This window comes from Pseudorca crassidens, chromosome 13 (genome assembly GCF_039906515.1).
Source record: "Pseudorca crassidens isolate mPseCra1 chromosome 13, mPseCra1.hap1, whole genome shotgun sequence".
In the NCBI taxonomy this organism is placed as follows: Eukaryota; Metazoa; Chordata; class Mammalia; order Artiodactyla; family Delphinidae; genus Pseudorca; species Pseudorca crassidens.
In genome coordinates this window covers 31,299,207-31,314,837 of record NC_090308.1, presented here as the reverse complement: position 1 = coordinate 31,314,837, position 15,631 = coordinate 31,299,207, and the positions used below count along the sequence as shown (strand labels likewise).

The 15,631-nt window shown below is 39.0% G+C and overlaps 1 protein-coding gene across 24 annotated transcripts in view; it reads right to left on the bottom strand.

The window, feature by feature from the left end:
• The window catches only part of EPB41L2 (erythrocyte membrane protein band 4.1 like 2), a 273,144-nt gene that overhangs the window by 97,034 nt on the left and 160,479 nt on the right, over positions 1–15,631 (bottom strand). For 18 of the 24 annotated variants that reach the window (XM_067702090.1, XM_067702096.1, XM_067702088.1 and 15 more), the window contains 5 exons: positions 14,235–14,387; positions 13,636–13,733; positions 9,119–9,291; positions 4,452–4,624; positions 180–215 (listed from right to left, as the gene is read on the bottom strand). In XM_067702090.1, coding sequence (XP_067558191.1) covers positions 180–215; positions 4,452–4,624; positions 9,119–9,291; positions 13,636–13,733; positions 14,235–14,387 — 633 coding nt within the window. The remainder of the gene's footprint in view (positions 1–179; positions 216–4,451; positions 4,625–9,118; positions 9,292–13,635; positions 13,734–14,234; positions 14,388–15,631) is intronic. The other 6 variants (XM_067702099.1, XM_067702102.1, XM_067702107.1 and 3 more) reach the window with 1 other exon arrangement.

Below are 15,631 nucleotides of genomic sequence, written 5' to 3'. Positions count from 1 at the left end.
AATGACTCAGAGTTGGATAGTCTAAGACATTAAAATAAAAGAGGAATAAAAATCTTAAGAACCTAAAGCCACAGCGAGCAAAACTCACAAATAAACCCTAAAAGTGCTCCACCCCCCGCACAAATGATAATGGCAGGCAGCAGCTACCAGGTATGTAACTTTGGGGGGGAAATATCCACCTCCTCCAGTTGTGTTTCCTCCTCTTCCGTCTTCGCCTGGAAGTCACCCAGCAAGCAGCCGGAGAGAAGGGGAGTATTAGTGGAAATGCTACCATCAGTGCAAAGAAGCTGTATTGAACTTAAATGGTGAACCAGCATTACCAACCTTTACTGTCTGGCCCTCAGAAGATGCAGACTATTAAGCCACTTTGGTCTTTCTTCACCTACAGTGTTGCACAAATGATGGAAATGGTCTTTTGCAAAGGTGGAATGGAGAATGGAAGCTTCACTCTTTCTCAGTCCCTAGATTATGCGCTGCTTTTTAATATGTTTTGACTCAGGAATGAAAACATGAGAGTGTAAAGATGGCATAATTCAATCTGTTCTAACTTGAAACATCTAAATCAACTAGTGGTGAGGGCAAAGTGTCATGATGTAAATTTTGGCTTTCACTTTCTATCAGGGACAAATGTTCACCCTATTATTTAGTTTTTTAACACAGATTTCTTTCCTTGGGGGGAAACTGGTTTATTTTGCTACTTTCATATAAAATGGTGGGTAGTTAAAAACACTCTTATATTTTATAGCCACTTTTCTTTCATAAAATTCTTTAAGCAAGAATACTTTTTCATAGTTGGACAGTTATCTAATGACCCGAAGAATTAACCTGTACATTTCAAACTAACATAAATACTGATGACTACTGACTCATAGAAGGGAATAGCATAAAAGAAAAATATTGGTTCGGATACCAAAGGAAAAGAGTTTAACCTTTACATGTTCATTTATAGCAGGATTATACATATTCTTTTTCTCCTTTACTGTAATAGACAGTGTCAAATCTGAGAGTTCAAAAGTGCTTTTATTTTTCTTAAACTATTCAAGCATTTTTGAGAGGTAAGCAGGGAACTCAGAGTATCTTTTGATCAGCAGGGAAAAATTAGACACACCCACTCAACAATTTGCTAGGAATCATCTTCCAATTCCTTGGTCAGCACTTAATTCTCGAAAATGTCGATCTGGCATTCTTCAGGTAACCTTCAGGAATCGTGGATTCTCCCACTATGCCTAATTATCTTCACATTTTCCTTTAGATTTGCTCTAAATTTTGTGACTTATTTTACGTATTAATAGTAACCACAGGATATGGGACACTAAGTCCCCAGACCACATTTAGCAAAACAAATCAAAAAGTACTACACATGTAAGCACTGCTTAGTACTGCAGAGGTAGCCCTATATTGGGGCAAAAATCCTCGGATCAAACCAGACACCTAACTTTAAATAAAAGAACACTAAGAGGTCCAGTCCAACCTTAGTACTACAGAGTCTAAATTTTCAAAATACTATGGTTCATTTTTCATACATATCTGTTAGAGAAAAGATAACAGAATAGTATCTTCCTTACAGAATACATGACGGTGACTCTTACATGATTTTGAGTTAAAAAAAGAAAACAAACTATCTGAACTTCATCTGGGCTCCAAAAGCTACAATAATAGGGAGACAAGGAGTTTCTGAGATTAGACCTATGCATGTCAGGAGTAAAGGTCACAGATGCATCCTCAAAAATGCAAGAACGAGCTTGGCTTTCTACCAGAGAAATAATAACACTAAGGAATTCTACTAATACATATCGATTACAGTTATGTCCAGTGCATCCTAAGTTCTATATCAAAATAAAGTTTCCATCCTAAAGGAACAGCATTAACATTTATCTGCAAAATGGACAGACCCAAAACAGATTATTAAGGGCAACATAGGTCCCCCTCTCCTTGTTTTTATGGCCTAGTACGGTTCAGGTATTTATAAAATAATCCTACAACTTTGCTCTTAACTTAGAATGTGTGGACCTAGTCAATTAATATCAGTGGAGGGGAAGTGTTTAATTACACTTATTTCTCATGTACTAAAAGGATGTGTGTGAAAGTGTAGAGATCACACTAATTTGAGGTTAACCAGTGATGGAATTTATGCACATGTTCACACTCTACATTACGAAGGGTATAAGATGAAGTGGAGTGTGGTTGACCGCACAGATTTAAAGCTCATGTAGGAGAGCCAGCAACTGCTTCCTCTTCCTCCGTTTTGTCATTCAAGTCACAGTCATAAGAAACAGTCAAGGAAGCAGCTTTTGCCTCCAGATAGTAGAGGGATAGAGCCAGAGGAAGGGAAAAGGTGAGAGAAAAAGGCACTGACTGAGACGCAGAGAGAAGGAGTCCAAAAATGAGGATGAGGGAGGGAAGGAACAAAGGGGAGGTGATGGGAACACGGTGCTGGATGTCGGTGGGGAGGAAGGAGACCCAGGCCTTGGGGAGGCTGGGGAAGGCACCATCCCACCATCATCGAGCAGTGAGGGGAAGCGAGGTGGAAAGCGTCTGCAGAAACTGAAGAAGCGCCCAAACTCTGAACCCTTGTGCTCAGCCTCTTTCAGAGGCTTCTCGTGGGCGGGAGGACAGTCAGTCTCAGGAGGGGCTTCAAGAGGATCCAAGCCAGAATCACAAGCCCCCCGCTCTGATGTTTCGCCCGGGGAAGGGAGCTCTAAGCTGTCTAGTGTGATCTGATCGGCCTCCCCAAAGGGGTCTCCCTCCCAAATGTCTGAAAGCAAGTCCATTTCAGGGGCTGGCAATACGTGTGGGGAAAGAGATGAAGCACAGCGGATGAGTGGTGAAGGTGGGCACGTGGAAATAAGCTATTCTCAAAGCAAACCCATGGTTGAATGTGAAATTACACAGCGGATACATTCAAAGGAGAACCGAAAGCAAGAGAGAGAAAGAGGAGAGAAGAAGTGCGTTGTTAGTGAAAATGTTTACTCAGAAGGACTGTATTAACACAGTGTCATTAGAAACTGAATTAAATGATCCATTTATAAAACAGGAAAACTGGACTACTTTTATCACATACAACTTATAGGTAATAGGCTGATTTAATTATTAATTTTCAACTGGTTGCAAACGGATCCTATGCAACTCAAATAGCATTATTACTTTTGAACCTGGTCGCTGACAAACCCTGAACGCATTAGTGAAAAGGCCAGTCGTTTACCAAAAGCAGGCAGAATTTCCCTTGGAATTTAAAGGAACTTTTCTTTTGTATCACATTATCTAGGCAGAATGGAACACAGACTTTCTGAGATTCTCAGCTCTCCTATTTCTGATGTAAGTAGCCACTCCTGGGTGTCTTGGTAGCATAATCATAACCTATCCTGACAACTTTTCCGTTACTGATAGATACCTTGTTTGCTGTGATTCCTGTTATTCTAAACTAATTTTTAATCAAATCCTTTGTGGAATATAATATTCACAAATTTTTTAACAAAGGAATGAAGAGGATCTAATGGCACGTGCTACCAGAAGCATCTGTCCTTGTAGCATAAGACAGGGCCCCCAGGGTGCCTGAGCCCTCCTCTCTGCTGGGTTTGGGGGCTGTCAGTGCAGGAAATCCTGAGACACTGGCAGTTACCTCATCTAGCAAGTTCTTTATAAATTCATGTTGCACATCTTTAAATTTTTCAAAGTTAAAATTTTGAAAACATTATAAATCCACAGGATGATTTCATTTCTTTTTCATGTTTACTTCCAATGTTACCCATTCAAAAGTTGCTTTGTGCAGACATGGAAAAGAGATCTGAAGAACTCAAAGCCACTTCAAATCAACTTCTAAGTGACTATACTTGCCCAAGGTAATATAAAATAACCCCGGCAAGTTTGAAAACACAATATAGATTACTTCTCTGTTCACTATGGTATACACACCAAAGAAGACTGAAAGCAACACACCATCTTCTCACTCAGTATTCAAAAAACAATTACTTAAAACTTTCTTCTTCATCAGTGGTAGATTATTAATGAAAAATCGTATTTTTCATAAAGACCACCTTTCTTCTTTTAAAAAATTCAAGTCAATACTACAATAAAATAATCAAGACATAGGCTACACATTAAAATTTACTTGAAACAAACCAAATATGAATTTCAAATCATCACAGCTTTTATAATTGGGGGCTTAATTAAATAGGATGATTATAAGGATGGACAAGAGATCAATAAATTACTTGCTTGTATTAAGGTAATTTACGCTGAAATATTTTGCTTTGAACACCAACCAGAAGACGGTTAGAGACTCAGTCCAAACCGGCAAGAGCATACACATACTTGAAAAGTGGGAAATTTTATCAACACAGAACATACAATGGCTGATTTTAAGATAAGTGAGTTCTGAAACAACAAATGCAATAGACAGCCTCTTGTCTAAATACACATTTAAAGCCACGTATTCAACTAATTAACCATACCTTTCCTTCAGTGAGTTGCACATGTGGGGTTTTAGCTGGGCTTCTAATGTCCCTGCTGCCATCACCATCTTGTACCACAGCAGGGCTCACAGCTCCAGGGCCACGTGCTGAAACCTCCCCAGCAGGGCCAGGAAAATCCTTCGTAAGACTTCGGTCCACACCACCAATCAGAGCTAGTTGAGAATGATCACACAGATTGCTTTAGGACACTTAAGCGATAAAATTTGATGAACGCCCTGCCTTCCCAGATAAACAGGCACCTTATAGACAATTAACAGAAATGGGAACACTGTTTGATCATGAAAATAATGTATCAAATAAACACATGTTTAAACTTTTAATAAACTCTGTAAGTATTCTGAATTGTAACCCAATAAATTAGACCGAGCTCTCAAGTCACAGATTTTTGAAGGATAAGACACTGATCATAGAATTGGCCAGTAGAAGGAGCTCTAAGACCAGAGGAAACACCAGAGTCAGCGTACTATGTCAGAATTACAAGGTGAGCAGTATTTTAATTCTCTGGAGTCTCTTTAATCTTACCTGAACTTATTTCTGAATCTACCTATTGCAACAAATAATTACCTAGTTATTAAAATGATTTGCTTCAATAAGTTTTCAGAATTCCTCCATAAAGGAACCTTTAATTAGAACACCAGTCGAAACTGCAACAAGACAGTAAGAGTAGATTTTAGAGAATCAAGTTCTATGTTTATGTTAATATTCTTCATTTTTTCTAACCTCTCTCCTGAATGCCTCAGCCTGACCTACAGTAAGTCTAATACATAGAAACCCTCTGCCTTAGCAAATCTGGCCTTATGTGTTCCCTTCATCTATCCTACAGATGTGCAGGAACATATATCGTGTTGACATTTCTGTCATATGGTAGATCAATCCAAGACGGCTTCAAATCTCAACAAGGCAAAGTGAGTAGCAACCCGCAAAAGCCTCTGTCCATCTGTAGTTTCTTCCCCAAAGAAGAAACCATTGAGGTCATTTCACCAGCATGAAACGTTCTTTCCGGACACAGTGTGGCTTGCTCTGGCCCCATGCCCCTAGGGAAGCCCACTGTTTAACTTTAGGCTGCAAGCTCTTGGAGGGCAGAGACTGTGTGTGACCCACCATACTGAACTTGGGCAACACCTAGACCTCTAATCCATGTGTTACTAGAAGCCTCTTAATCCACACCCCTCACCTGCCCTGTCCAAAACTTCCTTCTTCTCAGTCTTGACTTTTTGCCAAATACACTCTCATGCTTGCACCCAGTTACTCAAGTCAGATACCCTGAAGTCTCTTCCTTTACCCCTCAACAACCAGCAAGTCCAATAGAGCCCTTGGATGTATTTCTAAATGTGGCCGCTTGCTTCCATCTCTACTTTACCACCCGGGTCCCTTTTAAGGCTTTCACGGCTCTTAACACTCATACTTTGGAAAGCCCACAACAAATCATATCAAACATTAAAATGAAGTCACATCATACATTAAATATAATTATTTTCTAGGCTTTTAACTTTTAAAAAGACTTTAACAATTTTTCCTTGGAAAGTATATGAGTAACTCTTTAACCTATGATTATGGTTTCTAAGCGCCCATCATGCATACGCAGAGATTTACTGCAAAATGAGAAACTCTGACCTAGAAATGGCTTCAAATGTAATGATATCAAAATTTTAATGAATATCCAATTTAAAGTTACCTAATGAAGTTGGCAAAATATTGACCAATATTTTTATTTTTAACAGTAATACTTTTGTTAAACACTTAATGATTTCAGTTTGCAGCTAATAATTTTTGTCAGGTCTTAAACCGTGTAGAACCCTGAGAAGTTTATAAGCCCAAGGCACAGAACCTATGGTGCCAATGACTAATAGGTCTACTACCATTTGAGACAAAACCACCAGGACTCTCACACCAGGAGTATTCCTGACAAGTCGGCCTGAGCTTCCTCTCTCATCCTCTCTAATTGTTCTGGACATGGCATCAAGTGATTTTTGTTTTTTTTAAAGATAGATAGCACTGTACACATATGTGCCTCTATAAGTGTGTACACATGTGTATGTATGTACAACACACACCCTTCAATGGTTTCCTAGAATAAAAACCACGTTCGGCACCAAGAGAATGTGACGTGCAAGGCCCTGTGTGACCTGCTCCCAGCCTACCTCTCCCTATCACTAGTCAGTTCTGACTGCACTTGCCTTCTTTCTGCTCCTAGAATGTATCAAGCTGTCCCTAAACTTTTGATCTTCAGACCTGCTACTCCTGCCACAGAATGCTTTATCTCCTGTTCTACTCACGGCTGCTTCCTTCTCATCCTTCAAGTCTCAACTGAAATGGTTCTTCCTCAGATATGCCTTCCTTCCCTGATGACCCAATCTGTAATGCCCGATTATACTTTCCACTTCCAGGAAATCATCAGTTCCCCTGCTCTCACATGCATCTGGGGTGTTAATGCTCTCAATGACTGATTTGCCTCCTTTCTGGCTTGAATAGCAATCTTGGAATCTCACTGTTCTAAAATAGCTATCCTAGATTAATTTTTATTTTGACATTTGATCTTTAGATATCACATTGATTTTTACTTTCTACATAATCACTAAAAGACTTAACTTGTCAAATCTTAAAGTGAAGAATATTTATGTATTTAAATAGCCTGTTTAAAAACAGGAGAAAGAAAACATAACACATATCAACAACAACAACAAAAGGTATATGGATGGTGTGGTGGGGAAAATAGAGCTCAGTACCAGGTTACAGCCTAGCTTTGCTCTGGGGGAATAAAAGAACATAAGCTCTATCCAAATAGTTCCCTGTCTGGTCATGTATTGGCATGAAAAGCCTCCTATTTCTCACAACAACACAATAATCCTTTTGAATGGCTGGCCCATCTGATGAATTACAGTGTCCAAAACACAAAAGGAAAAATAATGGATTACTGTGCCATGTTTGTTGCTTTTACTTGTGAAAATCATTGTTTTCAGATACGGACCCACTATAACCCTCTGCGCTAACTGTGCATACAAGATGGTGGGCTTCCTTGAGCACAGTTTATATACCTCAAAGAAAAAGCAGTAGTTTACTGCTCTTTTTAAGCCCTAAAATTCGCAACATGAGAGTTATAAAAACCTCATAGTTTAAAACAAAGGCTAAAAAGGACAGTGTTCCAGAAAGAGGAATGATTTCTCTCAGGCATTAAATGACACTGATCACATTTATTCAGCACTTGTATAAATTCTCTGTGACAAGGGGCAAGACTTGTGAAATATTTACATAACCGGGCACATTTTTTGGATTTACTTGGAAAAAGTACTCAGTTGTTGATGAGCTAAAAGATACTCTGACAACTATCACGCAGTACTAATTCACTAAATTTAAATCACTGCATTTGGGAACGTGGACATTTATTTGAACCACAATTTATGATTCTGTTGCACATTTTTTTCTGTGGTCTCATAAAACTATATGAAAGATTCTCCAGAAGCAAGATTCAATAACTATATGTACCAAAATGCCCACCAACAAAACTTGGGAAGTATCTATGTGTCTGGCTGGATCTGTTTTCTAAGTTTATTCCAGGAAAAATAGATCAAGGCCAAGGAGTGTCAATTCTTCACTACTGAGAGAAGATTTTTATCTATTAGCATATCCAATCTGTTCAGTTCAGCTGATTATTTGAAACATAAGTTGTTCAAGTTCGTATTTCAGAAAGATATCAGTAATAACAATCAAAACCAGGTTTTTGCTGATAAACAGTAGTAAAATAGAAAATTTCCAATTTAGCATTACTACTTTTGTGTATATGTTTTGAGATTCATCAGCCAAAAAATGTTGGAGAACTACTTCTGGTAGAAAGGTATCCATACCAATTACTTGCTATTAGGTAGAAAGAAAAAAAAATTTTAAAGCATTCTAATATAAAATTAACCTCAGCTCTTTTATAGGAAATCTGCTATTAACCCAAAATTAGACAGGTAATAAGATATATATATAAAATGAAGGGAAGCAACATCAATTTATTTCCATGTGTAATTTATTTAAAAACTACATATATGTAGCTAAATGAGAATTCTAATAGAAAAAAGTTATACATGTCTCCCCTTGGATGTAAGAACAGATGAACACACTATATTTCCTTTTTGTTAAGCACTGTATTTAAACTAATCCTTGGAAGCTGTGAATGGTTTCCGGTATGCTAGAATGTCTGTTAAGCTTTAGTAAGGGTTTTTAAATTCAAAAATGTGATGATGCAATGGATGTTTTACGTTCCTTTGAATAAAAGTTCTATATATGCTATCACACCAAAACCCCTTGGAATTACATGTTTGCCATTACTTAACAAGTTCAAGAAATTAAGTCACATAACATATATCACGATTAAGTCAGACCAGTAAAAACATCTGTCCAACATCTCATCGACAAGAACTCAACTGATATTTGTGTGTATTTACAGTGCCAAGAAAATTTACGTTCAGAATGACAACTTCAAAACACTATAAAATTATTTTCTTATGAGTGTAAGTAACAGTATTTTATTTACTCAGGAAAAAAGAATGGTTCTCCCTCTAGGGTATTTCTGGGGATCTTATTAATAAGTAGATCAACATTTTCTGATCCCACTGGATTAGAGAAAGATTAATGGAATCCAGAATCCTAATAAGTGTGTTTACCTCCATCTAGGCTCCTGGAGACCCGCTTACTAGAAGTGCGTTCAAAGTGCGGTGCCGGCCTATCAATGAGGGTGCTGGCCTGGCGGGTCTGCACTTGGGTACGGCCACTGTAGCGGAACTTGGACCCCAAGGTCAGGAACTTGGCCTTTGGTGGCTGCTCTGGAGACACGAGCCTGTGGTGGAAAAAGGGAACAAAATTAGACTTTATGGATTTTTTTTTAACTTTGAAACTATATATTTTAATATCTCATTTCATTAAGTATGATTATTTGGTCCAAAAAATGCTGCCTAAACTTCCTAATAGAAATCAACATTATTTATAAACCCTCCTATATACAGAGCTTTATGACAATGATAAGATGAATAAATCCTCATTCACATATTCATGAATAATGTTTTCCTCAACCAGAGCAAAAACGCAGCTGTTTTCAGTGTATATCAAAGGTTATTTATTTGTATTAACTTAAATCATTTATATAAACACATATGTCTGAATTCTTGCTCCAAGCCAGAAGTGCCAAGCAGCAATCCATTGCCATTAGTAATTCTTAATATTTATGTCTATTTCTCTGGGAAAGAACGTCTAACTCAGGAATCTGTCCCATCAAGTGACGCTGTCCCATGAAGAACACCGCACAGTGGATCTGTAGGGATGACGAACACCCTTTCTTGCCAGCACAATTCTCCTGCTTAAACCCCAGGTCCGTAATGAATGAAGTACAACTCCTGATGGCAAGTACTTCCAGACTTACGTGAAAGCACGGTTTCAGTAAGTGAGCCAATCTTGTCTGGTATACAACTGAACTTATCTTGCCTTCACTGCCTGATGAAGAGCTGGCAAAACATCTTAACAAAAAAGATAATCCCAGAGCTCTTAGAGAATGTATTAAATAAGAAGACTGCAGTTGACAATTCCAGAATATGGAGAACTCCACCAAAATTTTTCCTATCATTATCCAAAGAGTGGTTTCTTAAAGAGTTCTTTACCGTTCCGAGTATTACTAGCATTTCTGCTCAACTTTTAGAAACCTTCTGCTTAACGAGCAATGAAAAGAGATTCAAGTCAAGGTAAAGCTACATGGTAATACAAGAGGTGCTCCCCCATCAGTTCAGGATTCTCCATCGTATCAACCCAGGAAAACAACGTGTTAGAATGAGACTGATGTAAAAAGAACTAATACGCTCTTGGCTTTAGTCTTGTCATAGAGGCTAGCAGAAGTGTTCCTTGAAAACTTCCATTTTCTGCCAATAGATTTTCAAAGGAGACAGAGATGATGTTGCTGAGAAAGCATAATCTGAAGACGTCAGTGCCTCAAACTGTACTTTGGAAAAAGCTCTATATTCTTAAATTAGAAAGCCGGAATACTAGACATTTAGACCAGAAATTAACTCTCGTCTGTGCTCTGTAATCTCTTTCTCTAACAGTGAATGAACCTGGGACGCTGAAAGATTAAATGTCTCGGCACACTCATAACGAGCACCAGGGGCAGGGTGAGAAATGTGGTCATTTACCATGCACTGTCTCCTGATGGACTGAATATGGTGGGTTTCCCTACCTTGCAATCCAGCTAGCTATGGTCTAAGAATGCCGTGTAAGAAAGCAATGATGTATAGAAAAAAGGGTCATTGGCAAGCTTATCAGTGCAGTAATTAAGAAATGCTCATTCTCCTTGAAAAACAAGTTGGCTAAATCACATTTATTTTATCATGCATTCATGAAGCATGCCCTGTAGGTACTGGGAGATCAACAAGTGGACAAAAAGAGACATTTCTAAAAAATATCTCACAGGAGAAACATGCATCATGACCCAAAAGGAAATACCCCCTCCTCCACAAAATTTTAAAAACTAAACAAAAGACAACAAGTGCTGGCGAGAATGTGGAGAAACTGAGACCCCTGCATACTATTGGTGGGAATACAAAATGGTACAGAAGCTATGTGAGACAGTAAGGAGGCTCCTCAAAAAATTCAAAATAGAACCACCACATGAGCCATCAGTCCCACATCTGGGTTTTTTTCCAAAAGATCTGAAATCAGGATCTCAAAGAGATATTAGCATTCCCATGTTCATTATACCACGAGTCACAATAACTAAGATATGGAAACAACCTCACCATCCATCTACAAATGAATGGATAAAGGAAATACAGGATATACATACAATGGAATACTATTCAGCCTTTAAAAAAGAAGGATATTCTGCAGTATGTAACAGAATGGACCTGTTACATTCTGGAATGTAACATCCTTGAGATGGAATGGCCCATCTCAAGGAGAGACCTTGAGAACATTACGCTAAGTGAAACAAGCCAGACACAGAAAGCCAAGTACTACATAATTCTACCTATATGATGTATCCAAAAGAGTCAAAATTCACAGAATCAATGACTGGAATGGTGGTTACCAGGGGCTGGAGGGAGGGTACGACGGGGAGTTGTTAATCACCAGGCAAAAAATTTCAATTAAATAAGATAAATAAGCTCTAGAAAGCTGCTATACAACACTGTACCTACAGTCAATAATAATATATTATACATTTAAAATTTGTTAAGTGATCTTGCCACAATAAAATAAAATTATTTAAAAGAAAAAAAAAAAGACTAGAGGCAAACAGGAGAGCGAGACTGGGTTATCTGCTACCCTTCTGCAGGTACACTTCAGTTGACTATATCTCAACCAAAGGCCACATCTTCCCAGAATGAGCAGCTCCATATGAGGATTTTCTCTTACTTCCAGTTTAAAAAAAATATAAATCCAAGAAGTGCAAGGAAAATATTTTAAAGGCAGATTTAAGTCATAATGCAAAAGAGGGAAAATCATTAACTAGAGGATTTTTATTCTGTTTATGTCAAACTGAGATAAAGTGCTTTCTTGCCCAACTGGCACTGGTGACCACATACACAAAGTATTAGATTACAGATTAATTTTCTGATCACAAAGAAATCCTTAAGCAATTAAGCTACAATTAAACAGAAACTAGTACCAAAACAAAAAAGTGTTGACCACAAACATTTATGAGTTCTCTCTAAAAGAATCTTTTTGGTGATTTAAGTCAATGGTAATATGACTCCTCTGAAATGAGTATATTAGAGCAGTTTTGAAAATAAATAGCACACTATGCTACAAAACTAAGAATAATGATGATAATGATAAACATTATTTCATACCAGAAATGGTTCTAAGTTTGTTTCACGTGAGCTATATCATTTAGTTTTCAAAACAACCCTGTAATATAGGCACTATTATCATTACCACCATCACACAAATGATGAAAGGGAGAGACTCACAAAGGTTGAGTAACTTACCTACAATCACACATCTAGTATGTGGAGGGGCAGCATTAGACCTTAAGGGTGCAAAGCAAAAACTTTAAAGATGAAGGGTCTAGATATCACAGCTATCTAGACTGCAGTAATAGGAAACTGAGGAAACAGAGAAAAGGAAGATCAGCAAACCACACTTTGCTAAGAAAAGCAATGTTAGTAAGTATGCCCCTGAATAAAAGTATGAAAGGAGACAGGACAAAAGCTATAGGAGGCTAAAAGGTCTAAGGAGATCTTCTGGGTTTTTTTGGTTTTTCAGGGAGCAGGACATGGACATGTTTATTGGCCAAAGAACTCATCGAAGCCACCCACTGGGGGCACATGATTTACAAAGCACAATCCTACGTGAGGCATGAAACAAGGGATCAAGGTAGAGGAATAAAAGTTCTATATATGCTCTTTCTTGAAACAGGAGAGGAAGAAAAGAATGAATGAAGGGAGAGGGAAACGATGCTAAATTATAGACAAAAAGAGAAAAGGAGAAGATGCATGAAACCAAGAATGCTCACGACCCACAGCATCTACTATCACCTTCCAATGAAGGGCATCTGAGCAGAGGGGCCAGGGTGCCCTGGGGCTCAAGAAGACCAGGAATACTTGTGATGGTGGCACTAGGATCCAGCTGACGTGGGAAATGATCTCTCTGTAACTGCACCAACCCAAAGCGCTGTGTGAGTGTGTCTGTCTGGATAGTTATGCTATTGAAAGCAACACGTGGTAGCACAGGTATAGAAATGGTGAGGTCGGGACACAGGACTCATCCAGGACCAGAAGAGTGGAGGCTGATGCGCAAAAAGGGACAGGGACTTAGCAGGGAGAACACTCCTAACACAGTAGCAAAGGGACAGAGCACAGGGCTCAGGGTTGGTCTGGCTGGGAAAGAAGTAAGACAGGAGGGAGCTGATAAGAGCAACTAAGTGAAGCCTAAGGTGAGTGACAGTGAAAGAGCGGCAGCTGGGGTGGGAGGGTATGCTGGTGAAGGGCAACTAGAGTGAGGGACCACTGCAGAGGCAGAGCAGTTCTGAGCCAGGACTAGCACGGCATGGTGACAGAAACAGATACACGAAGAGGGAGAGCAAAGAACCATAAAGCAGTTGTAGCTGCGTCTGCCACGCTATCCACTGCCCCCTCCTAGGATCTAGAGGGTACCAAGATCTGTTTTCATGAATCCCAAGCTGTTTTCTCAAAATTACCTGTAGAAAGTATGATGTTCCACGCACACTTTCCATAACCTTTTCGCTGCCCGATGGTTTGGCAGTTTAAAGCCAATGGTGCTCTCAAACTGTTCCAGCTAGAATAAATCCATAAAACAAATTAGCATATCTCCTAAGAGCTGATTAGAAGCTACTGAAAAACATGGATTATTCAGATATTTCACTAAGAAGTAATTGTTCTTCTTGAAAAAGGGCAAATATCAACTACTGACATAAATCAGCTATCCCTCAATGTCCACTAATTCATTTTACCACCTTCCTATCGATCTTGACCACTTAGCTGATGCAAAGATAAAAGAAAAATGAGCCCCCCCCAGATGTGGCAGGCACTGACTACTTTTCCTTTTCTGTGAAATTGTGGCTGTTGCTTGTTTTGTTTTGTTTTGTTTTATCAACAGGAATACATATATGCAAGTTTATCATCCAAAACCCTCTTTTTTTTTTTTTACCATGGAGGAATAAATAATAGTTCATTTTCTTAACATTCAATGGAAAAGAATTCTGGTAGTTCGTGGCCATAAAGGAGAACACTGACAAAGCCCGATTAGATATGCCAAGGGCTACGTGACTCTGCTTACCTCTGCTGGCCTAACTTTTATGTAGAAGTTACTGCGCTTATAGGAGATTTTCAGGATTTTCGGCCAAGCAAAACGATTGATTCTCAGTCTGTCTTTGTAGATGAGAAGCCCATTAGCACACACACCCAGCTTGATGTCCACGCCTTCTGAGTCCTGCCAACCATAAGCCATTTGACCATGGTTAGAGCTGTGAAAGTTATATAGGTAGGGAAGTCAATGATGCCCCTCAAACCATGATCAGGAACGCCAATTTAACAGGTCTGTATTTCAACTGCAGTGATCGTACACAAGTTAATAGAAACAGTAGGACATACAATACATCTTAAACCTAGATATTCCTCTTGAGGGGTCAGATTTGAGATATGGCAACATGACTACAGGACACAACATTCTTCAAAAGGCCTAACTAATATGTCCTCGAGCTCGGCTGTAAGAGCTAAAAGGGAGGAAAGGAAATAGACCTCAATTTAGACATCCTGAAGATACAGGAGATAAAACATGTTTCCTAGAGGCTATTCCAGCCCCTGGGGACAGTCTGTCGGCTTACCCTAAGGTGCAGTCAGCCATTTTACTGTAGGCAAATTTATCTCAGAGGATTATGCTAGCTAACAGCTGTTAAGTAACATCTATATGCTGGAGAACACCAACTCCTCATAGAAAATTTCTCTTCTAGGCTGACGGTGTTGAAATCTTTGAATTCTTCCAAGCAGTTTTTCAATAACACTAACTGCTGACATCCCGTTCTCATTGCAACGTTCCTTTGGCTGGCATATTTCAAACAGACTACAGACTATTCTTGAACTTATTGTTTTCTTTCCTCGGCGTTTTAATTTGGAAAAGATGACAATCTAGAATAATCGCCAGCCTGAAAGATTTTTTTTAAAAATCAAATAGGGCTTCCCTGGTGGTGCAGTGGTTGAGAGTCCGCCTGCCGATGCAGGGCATACGGGTTCGTGCCCTGGTCTGGGGGGATCCCGCATGCGCGGAGCGGCTGGGCCCGTGCGCCCGCTGAGCCTGCGCGTCCGGAGCCTGTGCTCCGCAACGGGAGAGGCCACAGCAGTGAGAGGCCCACGTACCGGAAAAAAAAAAAAAAAAAAAAAAAAAAAAATCAAATACATTTACAGACAAAAGTAAAAATCTGCCTCCTCACATTTCAAGTAGTGGTTGAAGATCTAATATGTACAATATTCAAATATCTTTAAGAGAAGAACTAGATCTCATTCAAGATATGGAAAATTGAAGATTATTATTCAGGGATATTCACATTTTTAGAAATCATTAACAACATGGAACAAATTCTCACAAAATATGCTGAAACAAACCCCACATAGTCTAGGTTCGAGTCAATAAAACTAAAACATTTCAACTGCCTTGTTACTGAGAACCATTTAACGCAA